Source organism: Petromyzon marinus, chromosome 77 (genome assembly GCF_048934315.1).
Source record: "Petromyzon marinus isolate PM22_M1 ecotype Great Lakes invasive population chromosome 77, UKy_Petmar_22M1.pri1.0, whole genome shotgun sequence".
NCBI lineage: Eukaryota > Metazoa > Chordata > Hyperoartia > Petromyzontiformes > Petromyzontidae > Petromyzon > Petromyzon marinus.
The window spans coordinates 1,004,541-1,022,630 of NC_133743.1; the positions used below are offsets into that span (position 1 = coordinate 1,004,541).

Below are 18,090 nucleotides of genomic sequence, written 5' to 3' on the forward strand. Positions count from 1 at the left end.
CACTAACACACACACACTAACACACACACACACTAACACACACTCAAACACACACTCAAACACACACACTCAAACACACACACTCAAACACACACACTAACACACACACACTAACACACACTAACACACACACACTAACACACACACACTAACACACACACTAACACAACAACAACAACCGCCATTCGCCACTAAGTGGCGGTGACGTCACCACGACGCTTGTGCCAGGCTATGTGCACCCTGAGGCCACGTGAAGTGTCGAACGCCCGCTGGCAGGAGGTCACGGGGCAGACCCAGGTGCCACGGGTCGACTGACTGAGATGACTGGCTGATGCACCACCTGTGCCCCCTACTGTGCCATCCTGCTGTGCTTTAGCCACCCGGAGCTCCGCTCGCTGTTGTGAGCGTCGCTCCTCCGCCCTCCGTTGTTGTTGGAGGGCGACTGCCTCCAACTGCCCAGTAGCGTCCTCCACAGAGGCCGATCTTGACACCGCTGGTACCAGTCATCGGCAAGTCCACTCAGCTCCACGTCCTCCTGTACCACATCACTCCATCTCTTCTCTAGCCCGTGCCGCACTAACACACAACAACAACCGCCATTCGCCACTAAGTGGCGGTGACGTCACCACGACGCTTGTGCCAGGCTATGTGCACCCTGAGGCCACGTGAAGTGTCGAACGCCCGCTGGCAGGAGGTCACGGGGCAGACCCAGGTGCCACGGGTCGACTGACTGAGATGACTGGCTGATGCACCACCTGTGCCCCCTACTGTGCCAACCTGCTGTGCTTTAGCCACCCGGCGCTCCGCTCGCTGTTGTGAGCGTCGCTCCTCCGCCCTCCTTTGTTGTTGGAGGGCGACTGCCTCCAACTGCCCAGTAGCATCCTTCACGAGCCTCCTCCACAGAGGCCGATCTTGACACCGCTGGTACCAGTCATCGGCAAGTCCACTCAGCTCCACGTCCTCCTGTACCACATCACTCCATCTCTTCTCTAGCCCGTGCCGCGCCCGCTTAGCCCCCTCAATCCGGCCAAACAAAAGCTGTTTCGGCATGCGGTGGCTGGGCATGCGGGCTACATGATCCAGCCATCGCAGCCTTGCCTGCCGGAGGAGCTCACCGATGGGACCCTGCCCAGATCTTTCAAGGATTTGTGAGCTCCTCACACAATCCAGTCTGGTTAAACCCAGGATGGATCGTAGGCAGGCCAGCCTAAATGTTTCTAACCGGCGAAGATGTTCCATTAGGGGGGTCCACGTTTCGCAAGCATAGAGAAGGGAGGGAATGACCGTGGCCGAGAAGACCTGAAGCTTAGTGCGGAGCGACAGACCAGGTAGCTTCCACACAGTGTTACGCAACCGATGAAAAGATATTGCCGCTCGACTGATTCGGAGTGAGACCTCTGCTGTTAAACTGGAGCCAGTCATAAGCACACTGCCCAGGTATGGGAAACTCTCCACTCTCTCCACAACTGCCCCATCACCGATTGGGAGTTGTGGGGGTGGAGTGTCCGATGGTACAAAATACCCAGGCAGGTGCTTAGTTTTGGTGGGGCTGATGGTAAGGCCCCACCTCTTAGTGGCATGCTCCAGTCTCAGCAGCAGCGTCTCCAACTCCTCCTCTGACTGAGCAGCTATTACCAAGTCATCAGCATGCATAACGTGGTTGAGCAATAGGGGGCCATCCCTTGACCGCACCCGGGCATCGATTAGCCTCCCATTATATCTGTACCATATGGAGATTCCCCCGGTACAGCTATTGAAGGCTTCACGAACTACGTGGTCAAAATAGATGTTAAATAATGTGGGAGCCAGAGGACATCCCTGTCGCACCCCAAGGTGTACAGGGAATGGCTCTGACTCCCGGCCACGTAGTTATACCCGGGCCCGCTCACCATCATGAAGGTCCTTAATGATCGTGAGCAGAGGGTCAGGTACTCCAAAAGCACGAAGAACGACCCAGAGCCCAGGCCTACTGATGGTATCATAGGCCTTGACCAGGTCAATAAAGCAGAGATGTAGGTCTTGTTGGAATTCCCTACACCTCTGCTGTAGCAGACGGACAGAAAATATGGCATCTGTGCAGGACCGCCCTTTCCTGAAACCGCATTGGGGCTCCGCAAGCCTCTCCTCAGCGTGCCTGGCAAGGCGATGCTGAATAATCCTTGCCAGGACCTTTCCCGGCACACTGAGGAGTGAGATGCCCCTGTAGTTGTTACAGTCTGTGCGGTCCCCCTTCTTAAAAAGGGGGACCACCAGGGCATCCTTCCAATCCTGCGGAACCCGTCCAGTGGTCCAGACTGTTGTTATGATGTCATATAGGGCAGTCTGTGCACAAACGCCACCCTCCCTCAGCATTTCGCTTGGGAGATCATCTCTGCCCGCTGCCTTTCCTGGTCTCAGACTCCGGATCGCCTTCAATACTTCCTCAGCAGATGGCACCTCAGCCAGCCACTCACAGGGGGTGACTTCATCCAATATTTGAGGCACCGCAGCCTCAGCAGGGTCATCCTCACTTTGTGCCGCGATGTTTTCCTGGCTGAGGGATTTTCCCTCCCCCAGGACCTCACAGAAATGCTCAGCAAATCTGCGAACCTGTTCCTGGGGGTCGGAAATTGGATCACCGTTTTTTCCCCTAATGATGGTAATAGGTGTGGCGCTGCAGGTTACTTTTTTGATGGAGTTAAATAGAGATTTGTGATCACGGGCCACTGAGGCAGACTCCATCTCCTCAGCAACCCGCGACCACCACCCATCCTTGCAGCGCCTCACGGCTCTCCGAACCTCCGAGCGAAGGCTGCGGTAAGCCTCCTCATTCTCTGACGTGGGATTCTGTAGCAGATGACAGTGGGCCTGTCGCTTTTTCTCAACCATCGTGAACAACTCCTCTGTCATCCAGGGTGTCTGGGGAGGTCTGGACCGCGTACCCAAAGCAGCCATTGCAGCTGCATGAGTCACAGTCCTAAACCTCGCCCATTTACCCTCGACATCAGGAGGAGTCGGGGACGATGCCAATCCCAGCCGCAAGCGATGATGAAATTCTCGCTTGCAACTTTCATCAGATAACTGAGACCAGGCCACTTTAGGTTGGAATGGGGTCCTGGGTGTACACCCACCACCGGAGTGGAAGAATGGCAGGCGCATCTTACAGATGACTAGTCGATGGTCAGAGGGCAAATCAGCTCCACGGTAGGTCCTGGTGTCAAGGACATGGGCTCGCATTCGCTGGTCCGTCACTATGTAGTCCAGCAGATGTTCTTGCTTGGACCCGGCATGCATCCATGATGTTGTGTGGATGCGCCGATGCCGGAACAGCGTGTTGGTAATTACAAGCCCATGGGCTGCACAAAAATCTAGCAGCCTCCTACCGTTGTTATTGAGCTGATCTGGCCCATGCCCTCCAATCACTCCAGACCAGGTGCCAGTATCATGACCAACTCGGGCATTGAAGTCACCCAACATGATGACTCTATCCCGAGGGGCCACTTTAGCCAGCACCTGTGACAGGAGGTCATAGAAGGCATCTGACTCATCGGCTTTGCCTGCATCCCTCCACGGATGTTCATCTTCGGTGGGGGCATAAGTAACCACGACCACCATTCCTCGCCTCCGGTTGATGGGAAGGCGAGCCCAAAGTAGCCTGGGGCTTACAGCTTCCCACACCTCACCGCCACGCTCCCACGCCCCCTTCATTCTTTTGTTCAAAAGAAGACCCACACCCTGTTGTTTGGCAGTCTGCTGCCCCGAGTAGAGGACTGTCCACCCCTCATGGTGGCAGGAGCCAGAGCCGGTCCACCGGACCTCCTGAATGCCGCATAGATCCAGGCGGTACCGGTCCAGCTCCCGACAGAGGAGTGGCAGCCTCTCCTCTGCAGTGAGCGTTCGAACATTCCCCGTGGCCAACCGTAGTGGCTTTTCGTTGTTTCTGGAGTAGCCCCGAGGGTAGGTATTCAATCTCCTGGCTCCGCCAATTGGGGTTTGGCCAGGAGACGTCATAGACGCCTGGCCCCCCGGGGCCTCCGGCACAAGCTTAGTTGTTACATATTTCAGTTTAATTCGTAGTTTCGTGGTAATTAATTGAAGGTGGAGGGGTTACCAGCCCCTCGCACCCGTCCAGAGCCCCCGTTTAGCCCCTGTGGTGGACACATATGCCATGAGGGGAGGAGCCAATCAAAATTGGATCTCCCCCCACAGCGCTGTCCACGACACTAACACACACACACTAACACACACACTAACACACACACACACTAACACACGCACACTAACACACTAACACACTAACACACACTCACACACACTAACACACACACACTAACACACACACACACTAACACACACACACTAACACACACACTAACATACACACACACTAACACACACACACTAACACACTAACACACGCACACACTAACACACACACTAACACACACACACTAACACACACACACTAACACACACACACACACACTAACACACACACAAACACACACACTAACACACACACTAACACACACACACTAACACACACACACACTAACACACACACTAACACACACACTAACACACACACTAACAAACACACTAACAAACACACTAACAAACACACTAACAAACACACTAACAAACACACTAACACACACACTAACACACACAATAACACTAACACACACGCCAGAGATGATCAAGAGTTTTATTCATACCAGAGGGTTTCAATTTGCCACAACGACATCCGCATCGTCATTGTCATCATCGTCACCATCGTCACCATCGTCATCGTCGTCACCATCGTCATCGTCGTCATCATCGTCATCGTCACCATCACCGTCATCGTAACCGTCACCATCGTCACCATCGTCATCGTCATCATCGTCACCACCATCATCATCGTCACCATCGTCACCACAATCATCATCGTCATCATCGTCACCATCGTCATCATCGTCATCATCGTCACCTAACATCATTGACGTTGCCATTGTGGTGATGGTGGTGGTGATGATGGTGGTGATGATGGTGGTGATGATGGTGGTGGTTGTTATTGTGGTTTTAATGTTTGTGCTTGTTGTTGTTGTGGTTGTTGTTGTTGTTGTGGTAGTCGTTGTGGTTATTGTAGTGGTTGTTGTGGTTGTTGTTGTTATTGTAGTGGTTGTTGTTGTAGTTGTTGTGGTTATTGTAGTGGTTATTGTAGTGGTTGTTGTGGTTATTGTAGTGGTTGTTGTTGTAGTTGTTGTGGTTATTGTAGTGGTTGTTGTGGTTGTTGTTGTGGTTGTTGTTGTGGTGGTTGTTGTGGTTGTTGTAGTTGTTGTTGTTGTTGTGATTGTTGTGGTGGTTGTTGTGGTTGTTGTTGTTGTTGTGGTTCTCTACTCCAGCCGCTCATCCCCCTCCTCCACGTCCTTGAGGCTGAGCACCTCCACAGCTCCGGCTCCCCGAGTCTCCTTCCTCACCAACTCGTCCAGCACGCGGAACGAACCAGGGTCGACCAAGCACACCTACACACACACACAGTCACACAGTCACACACACACAGTCACACACACACAGTCACACAGTCACACACACACAGTCACACACACACACAGTCACACAGTCACACACACACACAGTCTCACACACACAGTCACACACAGTCACACACACACACACAGTCTCCTTCCTCACCAACTCGTCCAGCACGCGGAAAGAGCCAGGGTCGACCAAGCACACCTACACACACACACACAGTCACACACACACACAGTCACACACACACACAGTCACACACAGTCACACACACACACACAGTCACACAGTCACACACACACACACACAGTCACACAGTCACACACACACAGTCACACACAGTCACACACAGTCACACACAGTCACACACACACACAGTCACACACACACAGTCACACACACACAGTCACACAGTCACACAGTCACACACACACAGTCACACACACACAGTCACACACACACACAGTCACACACACACAGTCACACACACACACAGTCACACACACACAGTCACACACACAGTCACACACACACAGTCACACACACACACAGTCACACACACACACAGTCACACAGTCACACAGTCACACACAGTCACACACACAGTACACATACAGTCACACACACACACAGTCTCCTTCCTCACCAACTCGTCCAGCACGCGGAACGAGGCAGGGTCGACCAAGCACACCTACACACACACACAGTCACACACACAGTCACACACACACAGTCACACACACACACAGTCACACAGTCACACACACAGTCACACACACACAGTCACACACACACAGTCACACAGTCACACACACACAGTCACACACACACAGTCACACAGTCACACACACACAGACACACACACACAGTCACACACACAGTCACACACACAGTCACACAGTCACACACACACAGTCACACACACACACACAGTCACACACACAGTCACACACACCTACACACACACCTACACACACACAGTCACACACACACACAGTCACACACACAGTCACACACACACACAGTCACACACACACACAGTCACACACACACAGTCACACAACAACAACAACCGCCATTCGCCACTAAGTGGCGGTGACGTCACCACGACGCCAGGCTATGTGCACCCTGAGGCCACGTGAAGTGTCGAACGCCCGCTGGCAGGAGGTCACGGGGCAGACCCAGGTGCCACGGGTCGACTGACTGAGATGACTGGCTGATGCACCACCTGTGCCCCCTACTGTGCCAACCTGCTGTGCTTTAGCCACCCGGCGCTCCGCTCGCTGTTGTGAGCGTCGCTCCTCCGCCCTCCTTTGTTGTTGGAGGGCGACTGCCTCCAACTGCCCAGTAGCATCCTTCACGAGCCTCCTCCACAGAGGCCGATCTTGACACCGCTGGTACCAGTCATCGGCAAGTCCACTCAGCTCCACGTCCTCCTGTACCACATCACTCCATCTCTTCTCTAGCCCGTGCCGCGCCCGCTTAGCCCCCTCAATCCGGCCAAACAAAAGCTGTTTCGGCATGCGGTGGCTGGGCATGCGGGCAACAGGACCCAGCCATCGCAGCCTTGCCTGCCGGAGGAGCTCACCGATGGGACCCTGCCCAGATCTTTCAAGGCTTTGTGAGCTCCTCACACAATCCAGACTGGTTAAACCCAGGATGGATCGTAGGCAGGCCAGCCTAAATGTTTCTAACCGGCGAAGATGTTCCATTAGGGGGGTCCACGTTTCGCAAGCGTAGAGAAGGGAGGGAATGACCGTGGCCAAGAAGACCTGAAGCTTAGTGCGGAGCGACAGACCAGGTAGCTTCCACACAGCGTTACGCAACCGATGAAAAGATATTGCCGCTCGACTGATTCGGAGTGAGACCTCTGCTGTTAAACTGGAGCCAGTCATAAGCACACTGCCCAGGTATGGGAAACTCTCCACTCTCTCCACAACTGCCCCATCACCGATTGGGAGTTGTGGGGGTGGAGTGTCCGATGGTACAAAATACCCAGGCAGGTGCTTAGTTTTGGTGGGGCTGATGGTAAGGCCCCACCTCTTAGTGGCACGCTCCAGTCTCAGCAGCAGCGTCTCCAACTCCTCCTCTGACTGAGCAGCTATTACCAAGTCATCAGCATACATAACGTGGTTGAGCAATAGGGAGCCATCCCTTGACCGCACCCGGGCATCGATTAGCCTCCCATTATATCTGTACCATATGGAGATTCCCCCGGTACAGCTATTGAAGGCTTCACGAACTACGTGGTCAAAATAGATGTTAAATAATGTGGGAGCCAGAGGACATCCCTGTCGCACCCCAAGGTGTACAGGGAATGGCTCTGACTCCCGGCCACGTAGTTTTACCCGGGCCCGCTCACCATCATGAAGGTCCTTAATGATCGTGAGCAGAGGGTCAGGTACTCCAAAAGCACGAAGAACGACCCAGAGCCCAGGCCTACTGATGGTATCATATGCCTTGACCAGGTCAATAAAGCAGAGATGTAGGTCTTGTTGGAATTCCCTACACCTCTGCTGTAGCAGACGGACAGAAAATATGGCATCTGTGCAGGACCGCCCTTTCCTGAAACCGCATTGGGGCTCCGCAAGCCTCTCCTCAGCGTGCCTGGCAAGGCGATGCTGAATAATCCTTGCCAGGACCTTTCCCGGCACACTGAGGAGTGAGATGCCCCTGTAGTTGTTACAGTCTGTGCGGTCCCCCTTCTTAAAAAGGGGGACCACCAGGGCATCCTTCCAATCCTGCGGAACACGTCCAGTGGTCCAGACTGTTGTTATGATGTCATATAGGGCAGTCTGTGCACAAACGCCACCCTCCCTCAGCATTTCGCTTGGGAGATCATCTCTGCCCGCTGCCTTTCCTGGTCTCAGACTCCGGATCGCCTTCAATACTTCCTCAGCAGATGGCACCTCAGCCAGCCACTCACAGGGGGTGACTTCATCCAATATTTGAGGCACTGCAGCCTCAGCAGGGTCATCCTCACTTTGTGCCACGATGTTTTCCTGGCTGAGGGATTTTCCCTCCCCCAGGACCTCACAGAAATGCTCAGCAAATCTGCGAACCTGTTCCTGGGGGTCGGAAATTGGATCACCGTTTTTTCCCCTAATGATGGTAATAGGTGTGGCGCTGCAGGTTACTTTTTTGATGGAGTTAAATAGAGATTTGTGATCACGGGCCACTGAGGCAGACTCCATCTCCTCAGCAACCCGCGACCACCACCCATCCTTGCAGCGCCTCACGGCTCTCCGAACCTCCGAGCGAAGGCTGCGGTAAGCCTCCTCATTCTCTGACGTGGGATTCTGTAGCCGATGACAGTGGGCCTGTCGCTTTTTCTCAACCATCGTGAACAACTCCTCTGTCATCCAGGGTGTCTGGGGAGGTCTGGACCGCGTACCCAAAGCAGCCATTGCAGCTGCATGAGTCACAGTCCTAAACCTCGCCCATTTACCCTCGACATCAGGAGGAGTCGGGGACGATGCCAATCCCAGCCGCAAGCGATGATGAAATTCTCGCTTGCAACTTTCATCAGATAACTGAGACCAGGCCACTTTAGGTTGGAATGGGGTCCTGGGTGTACACCCACCACCGGAGTGGAAGAATGGCAGGCGCATCTTACAGATGACTAGTCGATGGTCAGAGGGCAGATCAGCTCCACGGTAGGTCCTGGTGTCAAGGACATGGGCTCGCATTCGCTGGTCCGTCACTATGTAGTCCAGCAGATGTTCTTGCTTGGACCCGGCATGCATCCATGATGTTGTGTGGATGCGCCGATGCCGGAACAGCGTGTTGGTAATTACAAGCCCATGGGCTGCACAAAAATCTAGCAGCCTCTTACCGTTGTTATTGAGCTGATCTGGCCCATGCCCTCCAATCACTCCAGACCAGGTGCCAGTATCATGACCAACTCGGGCATTGAAGTCACCCAACATGATGACTCTATCCCGAGGGGCCACTTTAGCCAGCACCTGTGACAGGAGGTCATAGAAGGCATCTGACTCATCGGCTTTGCCTGCATCCCTCCACGGATGTTCATCTTCGGTGGGGGCATAAGTAACCACGACCACCATTCCTCGCCTCCGGTTGATGGGAAGGCAAGCCCAAAGTAGCCTGGGGCTTACAGCTTCCCACACCTCACCGCCACGCTCCCACGCCCCCTTCATTCTTTTGTTCAAAAGAAGACCCACACCCTGTTGTTTGGCAGTCTGCTGCCCCGAGTAGAGGACTGTCCACCCCTCATGGTGGCAGGAGCCAGAGCCGGTCCACCGGACCTCCTGAATGCCGCATAGATCCAGGCGGTACCGGTCCAGCTCCCGACAGAGGAGTGGCAGCCTCTCCTCTGCAGTGAGCGTTCGAACATTCCACGTGGCCAACCGTAGTGGCTTTTCGTTGTTTCTGGAGTAGCCCCGAGGGTAGGTATTCAATCTCCTGGCTCCGCCAATTGGGGTTTGGCCAGGAGACGTCATAGACGCCTGGCCCCCCGGGGCCTCCGGCACAAGCTTAGTTGTTACATATTTCAGTTTAATTCGTAGTTTCGTGGTAATTAATTGAAGGTGGAGGGGTTACCAGCCCCTCGCACCCGTCCAGAGCCCCCGTTTAGCCCCTGTGGTGGACACAGACGCCATGAGGGGAGGAGCCAATCAAAATTGGATCTCCCCCCACAGCGCTGTCCACGACAGAGTTGCCCGTCCGGCACCGCGAGGAGGTAGGGGGTTGTTTTGCCGTCACACACACACACACAGTCACACACACAGTCACACACACGTACACACACACCTACACACACACAGTCACACACACAGTCACACACACACACACAGTCACACACACACACACACACAGTCACACACACACAGTCACACAGTCACACACACACAGTCACACACACACAGTCACACACACACACAGTCACACACACACACAGTCACACACACAGTCACACACACACACAGTCACACACACACAGTCACACACACACAGTCACACACACACAGTCACACACACACACAGTCACACACACACAGTCACACAGTACACACACACAGTCACACAGTCACACACAGTCACACACACACACAGTCACACAGTCACACACACAGTCACACACACACAGTCACACACACACACAACACACACACAGTCACACACACACAGTCACACACACACAGTCACACACACACACAGTCACACACACACACAGTCACACAGTCACACACACAGTCACACACACACAGTCACACACACACACAGTCACACACACACACAGTCACACAGTCACACACACAGTCACACACACACAGTCACACACACACACAACACACACACAGTCACACACACAGTCACACACACACAGTCACACACACACACAACACACACACAGTCACACACACAGTACACACACAGTCACACACACAGTCACACACACCTACACACACGCCTACACACACACAGTCACACACACACACAGTCACACACACAGTCACACACACCTACACACACACCTACACACACACAGTCACACACACACACACAGTCACACACACAGTCACACACACACACAGTCACACACACACACAGTCACACACACACAGTCACACAACAACAACAACCGCCATTCGCCACTAAGTGGCGGTGACGTCACCACGACGCTTGTGCCAGGCTATGTGCACCCTGAGGCCACGTGAAGTGTCGAACGCCCGCTGGCAGGAGGTCACGGGGCAGACCCAGGTGCCACGGGTCGACTGACTGAGATGACTGGCTGATGCACCACCTGTGCCCCCTACTGTGCCAACCTGCTGTGCTTTAGCCACCCGGCGCTCCGCTCGCTGTTGTGAGCGTCGCTCCTCCGCCCTCCTTTGTTGTTGGAGGGCGACTGCCTCCAACTGCCCAGTAGCATCCTTCACGAGCCTCCTCCACAGAGGCCGATCTTGACACCGCTGGTACCAGTCATCGGCAAGTCCACTCAGCTCCACGTCCTCCTGTACCACATCACTCCATCTCTTCTCTAGCCCGTGCCGCGCCCGCTTAGCCCCCTCAATCCGGCCAAACAAAAGCTGTTTCGGCATGCGGTGGCTGGGCATGCGGGCAACAGGACCCAGCCATCGCAGCCTTGCCTGCCGGAGGAGCTCACCGATGGGACCCTGCCCAGATCTTTCAAGGCTTTGTGAGCTCCTCACACAATCCAGACTGGTTAAACCCAGGATGGATCGTAGGCAGGCCAGCCTAAATGTTTCTAACCGGCGAAGATGTTCCATTAGGGGGGTCCACGTTTCGCAAGCGTAGAGAAGGGAGGGAATGACCGTGGCCAAGAAGACCTGAAGCTTAGTGCGGAGCGACAGACCAGGTAGCTTCCACACAGCGTTACGCAACCGATGAAAAGATATTGCCGCTCGACTGATTCGGAGTGAGACCTCTGCTGTTAAACTGGAGCCAGTCATAAGCACACTGCCCAGGTATGGGAAACTCTCCACTCTCTCCACAACTGCCCCATCACCGATTGGGAGTTGTGGGGGTGGAGTGTCCGATGGTACAAAATACCCAGGCAGGTGCTTAGTTTTGGTGGGGCTGATGGTAAGGCCCCACCTCTTAGTGGCACGCTCCAGTCTCAGCAGCAGCGTCTCCAACTCCTCCTCTGACTGAGCAGCTATTACCAAGTCATCAGCATACATAACGTGGTTGAGCAATAGGGAGCCATCCCTTGACCGCACCCGGGCATCGATTAGCCTCCCATTATATCTGTACCATATGGAGATTCCCCCGGTACAGCTATTGAAGGCTTCACGAACTACGTGGTCAAAATAGATGTTAAATAATGTGGGAGCCAGAGGACATCCCTGTCGCACCCCAAGGTGTACAGGGAATGGCTCTGACTCCCGGCCACGTAGTTTTACCCGGGCCCGCTCACCATCATGAAGGTCCTTAATGATCGTGAGCAGAGGGTCAGGTACTCCAAAAGCACGAAGAACGACCCAGAGCCCAGGCCTACTGATGGTATCATATGCCTTGACCAGGTCAATAAAGCAGAGATGTAGGTCTTGTTGGAATTCCCTACACCTCTGCTGTAGCAGACGGACAGAAAATATGGCATCTGTGCAGGACCGCCCTTTCCTGAAACCGCATTGGGGCTCCGCAAGCCTCTCCTCAGCGTGCCTGGCAAGGCGATGCTGAATAATCCTTGCCAGGACCTTTCCCGGCACACTGAGGAGTGAGATGCCCCTGTAGTTGTTACAGTCTGTGCGGTCCCCCTTCTTAAAAAGGGGGACCACCAGGGCATCCTTCCAATCCTGCGGAACCCGTCCAGTGGTCCAGACTGTTGTTATGATGTCATATAGGGCAGTCTGTGCACAAACGCCACCCTCCCTCAGCATTTCGCTTGGGAGATCATCTCTGCCCGCTGCCTTTCCTGGTCTCAGACTCCGGATCGCCTTCAATACTTCCTCAGCAGATGGCACCTCAGCCAGCCACTCACAGGGGGTGACTTCATCCAATATTTGAGGCACTGCAGCCTCAGCAGGGTCATCCTCACTTTGTGCCACGATGTTTTCCTGGCTGAGGGATTTTCCCTCCCCCAGGACCTCACAGAAATGCTCAGCAAATCTGCGAACCTGTTCCTGGGGGTCGGAAATTGGATCACCGTTTTTTCCCCTAATGATGGTAATAGGTGTGGCGCTGCAGGTTACTTTTTTGATGGAGTTAAATAGAGATTTGTGATCACGGGCCACTGAGGCAGACTCCATCTCCTCAGCAACCCGCGACCACCACCCATCCTTGCAGCGCCTCACGGCTCTCCGAACCTCCGAGCGAAGGCTGCGGTAAGCCTCCTCATTCTCTGACGTGGGATTCTGTAGCCGATGACAGTGGGCCTGTCGCTTTTTCTCAACCATCGTGAACAACTCCTCTGTCATCCAGGGTGTCTGGGGAGGTCTGGACCGCGTACCCAAAGCAGCCATTGCAGCTGCATGAGTCACAGTCCTAAACCTCGCCCATTTACCCTCGACATCAGGAGGAGTCGGGGACGATGCCAATCCCAGCCGCAAGCGATGATGAAATTCTCGCTTGCAACTTTCATCAGATAACTGAGACCAGGCCACTTTAGGTTGGAATGGGGTCCTGGGTGTACACCCACCACCGGAGTGGAAGAATGGCAGGCGCATCTTACAGATGACTAGTCGATGGTCAGAGGGCAGATCAGCTCCACGGTAGGTCCTGGTGTCAAGGACATGGGCTCGCATTCGCTGGTCCGTCACTATGTAGTCCAGCAGATGTTCTTGCTTGGACCCGGCATGCATCCATGATGTTGTGTGGATGCGCCGATGCCGGAACAGCGTGTTGGTAATTACAAGCCCATGGGCTGCACAAAAATCTAGCAGCCTCTTACCGTTGTTATTGAGCTGATCTGGCCCATGCCCTCCAATCACTCCAGACCAGGTGCCAGTATCATGACCAACTCGGGCATTGAAGTCACCCAACATGATGACTCTATCCCGAGGGGCCACTTTAGCCAGCACCTGTGACAGGAGGTCATAGAAGGCATCTGACTCATCGGCTTTGCCTGCATCCCTCCACGGATGTTCATCTTCGGTGGGGGCATAAGTAACCACGACCACCATTCCTCGCCTCCGGTTGATGGGAAGGCGAGCCCAAAGTAGCCTGGGGCTTACAGCTTCCCACACCTCACCGCCACGCTCCCACGCCCCCTTCATTCTTTTGTTCAAAAGAAGACCCACACCCTGTTGTTTGGCAGTCTGCTGCCCCGAGTAGAGGACTGTCCACCCCTCATGGTGGCAGGAGCCAGAGCCGGTCCACCGGACCTCCTGAATGCCGCATAGATCCAGGCGGTACCGGTCCAGCTCCCGACAGAGGAGTGGCAGCCTCTCCTCTGCAGTGAGCGTTCGAACATTCCACGTGGCCAACCGTAGTGGCTTTTCGTTGTTTCTGGAGTAGCCCCGAGGGTAGGTATTCAATCTCCTGGCTCCGCCAATTGGGGTTTGGCCAGGAGACGTCATAGACGCCTGGCCCCCCGGGGCCTCCGGCACAAGCTTAGTTGTTACATATTTCAGTTTAATTCGTAGTTTCGTGGTAATTAATTGAAGGTGGAGGGGTTACCAGCCCCTCGCACCCGTCCAGAGCCCCCGTTTAGCCCCTGTGGTGGACACAGACGCCATGAGGGGAGGAGCCAATCAAAATTGGATCTCCCCCCACAGCGCTGTCCACGACAGAGTTGCCCGTCCGGCACCGCGAGGAGGTAGGGGGTTGTTTTGCCGTCACACACACACACACAGTCACACACACAGTCACACACACCTACACACACACCTACACACACACAGTCACACACACACACACACACAGTCACACACACACACACACAGTCACACACACACAGTCACACAGTCACACACACACAGTCACACACACACACAGTCACACACACACACAGTCACACACACAGTCACACACACACACAGTCACACACACACAGTCACACACACACAGTCACACACACACAGTCACACACACACACAGTCACACACACACAGTCACACACACACAGTCACACAGTACACACACACAGTCACACAGTCACACACAGTCACACACACACACAGTCACACAGTCACACACACAGTCACACACACACAGTCACACACACACACAACACACACACAGTCCAGTCACACACACACAGTCACACACACACAGTCACACACACACACAGTCACACACACACACAGTCACACAGTCACACACACAGTCACACACACACAGTCACACACACACACAGTCACACACACACACAGTCACACAGTCACACACACAGTCACACACACACAGTCACACACACACACAACACACACACAGTCACACAGTCACACACACAGTCACACACACACAGTCACACACACACACAACACACACACAGTCACACACACAGTACACACACAGTCACACACACACAGTCACACACACACAGTCACACACACACACAGTCACACACACACAGTCACACAGTCACACACACACAGTCACACACAGTTACACACACAGTCACACACAGTTACACACACAGTCACACACACAGTACACACACACACAGTCACACACACACAGTCACACACACACAGTCACACACACACACAGTCACACACACACACAGTCACACAGTCACACACACACACAGTCACACAGTCACACACACAGTCACACACACAGTCACACACACAGTCACACACACACAGTCACACACAGTCACACACACAGTCACACACACAGTCACACACAGTCACACACAGTCACACACACACAGTCACACACAGTCACACACACAGTCACACACACCTACACACACACAGTCACACACACAGTCACACACACCTACACACACACCTACACACACACAGTCACACACACACACACACACAGTCACACACACACACACACAGTCACACACACACAGTCACACAGTCACACACACACAGTCACACACACACACAGTCACACACACACACAGTCACACACACAGTCACACACACACACAGTCACACACACACAGTCACACACACACAGTCACACACACACAGTCACACACACACACAGTCACACACACACAGTCACACACACACAGTCACACAGTACACACACACAGTCACACAGTCACACACAGTCACACACACACACAGTCACACAGTCACACACACAGTCACACACACACAGTCACACACACACACAACACACACACAGTCCAGTCACACACACACAGTCACACACACACAGTCACACACACACACAGTCACACACACACAGTCACACAGTCACACACACAGTCACACACACACAGTCACACACACACACAGTCACACACACACACAGTCACACAGTCACACACACAGTCACACACACACAGTCACACACACACACAACACACACACAGTCACACAGTCACACACACAGTCACACACACACAGTCACACACACACACAACACACACACAGTCACACACACAGTACACACACAGTCACACACACACAGTCACACACACACAGTCACACACACACACAGTCACACACACACACAGTCACACAGTCACACACACACAGTCACACACAGTTACACACACAGTCACACACAGTTACACACACAGTCACACACACAGTACACACACACACAGTCACACACACACAGTCACACACACACAGTCACACACACACACAGTCACACACACACACAGTCACACAGTCACACACACACACAGTCACACAGTCACACACACAGTCACACACACAGTCACACACACAGTCACACACACACAGTCACACACAGTCACACACACAGTCACACACACACAGTCACACACAGTCACACACAGTCACACACACACAGTCACACACAGTCACACACACAGTCACACACACCTACACACACACAGTCACACACACACCTACACACACACAGTCACACACACACCTACACACACACAGTCACACACACACAGTCACACACAGTCACACACACACACACACAGTCACACACACACACAGTCACACACACACAGTCACACACAGTCACACACACAGTCACACACACACACCTACACACACACAGTCTCACACACACACCTACACACACACACCTACACACACACAGTCACACACACACACAGTCACACACAGTCACACACACAGTCACACACACAGTCACACACAGTCACACACAGTCACACACACAGTCACACACAGTCACACACACACAGTCACACACACACACAGTCACACACAGTCACACACACACAGTCACACACACACACAGTCACACACACACAGTCACACACACAGTCACACACACACACACAGTCACACACACACAGTCACACACACAGTCACACACACACACACAGTCACACACACAGTCACACACACAGTCACACACACACACAGTCACACACAGTCACACACACACACACAGTCACACACACACAGTCACACACACACAGTCACACACACACAGTCACACACACAGTCACACACACAGTCACACACACACACAGTCACACACACAGTCACACACACACACAGTCACACACAGTCACACACACAGTCACAAACACACACACACAGTCACAAACACACACACACAGTCACACACAGTTACACACACAGTCACACACACACACAGTCACACACAGTCACACACACAGTCACACACACAGTCACACACACAGTCACACACAGTCACACACACACAGTCACACACACACACAGTCACACACAGTCACACACACACACAGTCACACACACACACAGTCACACACACAGTCACACACACACACACAGTCACACACAGTCACACACACAGTCACACACACAGTCACACACACAGTCACACACACACAGTCACACACACAGTCACACAGTCACACACACACAGTCACACACACACACAGTCACACACACAGTCACACACACAGTCACACACACAGTCACACACACACACAGTCACACACACACACAGTCACACACAGTCACACACACAGTCACAAACACACACACACACAGTCACACACAGTCACACACACAGTCACACACACACACAGTCACACAC

General features: G+C 53.5%; 1 protein-coding gene across 4 annotated transcripts in view; it reads right to left on the reverse strand.

Moving 5' to 3' along the window:
* Nucleotides 1–4,673: 4,673 nt before the first annotated feature.
* SBDS (SBDS ribosome maturation factor) overlaps nt 4,674–18,090 on the reverse strand; it is a 39,323-nt gene continuing 25,906 nt past the window's right edge. For 2 of the 4 annotated variants that reach the window (XM_076056636.1, XM_076056637.1), the window contains 2 exons: nt 5,656–5,700; nt 4,674–5,486 (listed from right to left, as the gene is read on the reverse strand). In XM_076056636.1, coding sequence (XP_075912751.1) covers nt 5,358–5,486; nt 5,656–5,700 — 174 coding nt within the window. In that variant the 3' untranslated portion in view covers nt 4,674–5,357. Of the gene's footprint in view, nt 5,487–5,655; nt 5,701–6,049; nt 6,188–18,090 lie in introns of those variants that run through there. The other 2 variants (XM_032980947.2, XM_076056638.1) reach the window with 2 other exon arrangements.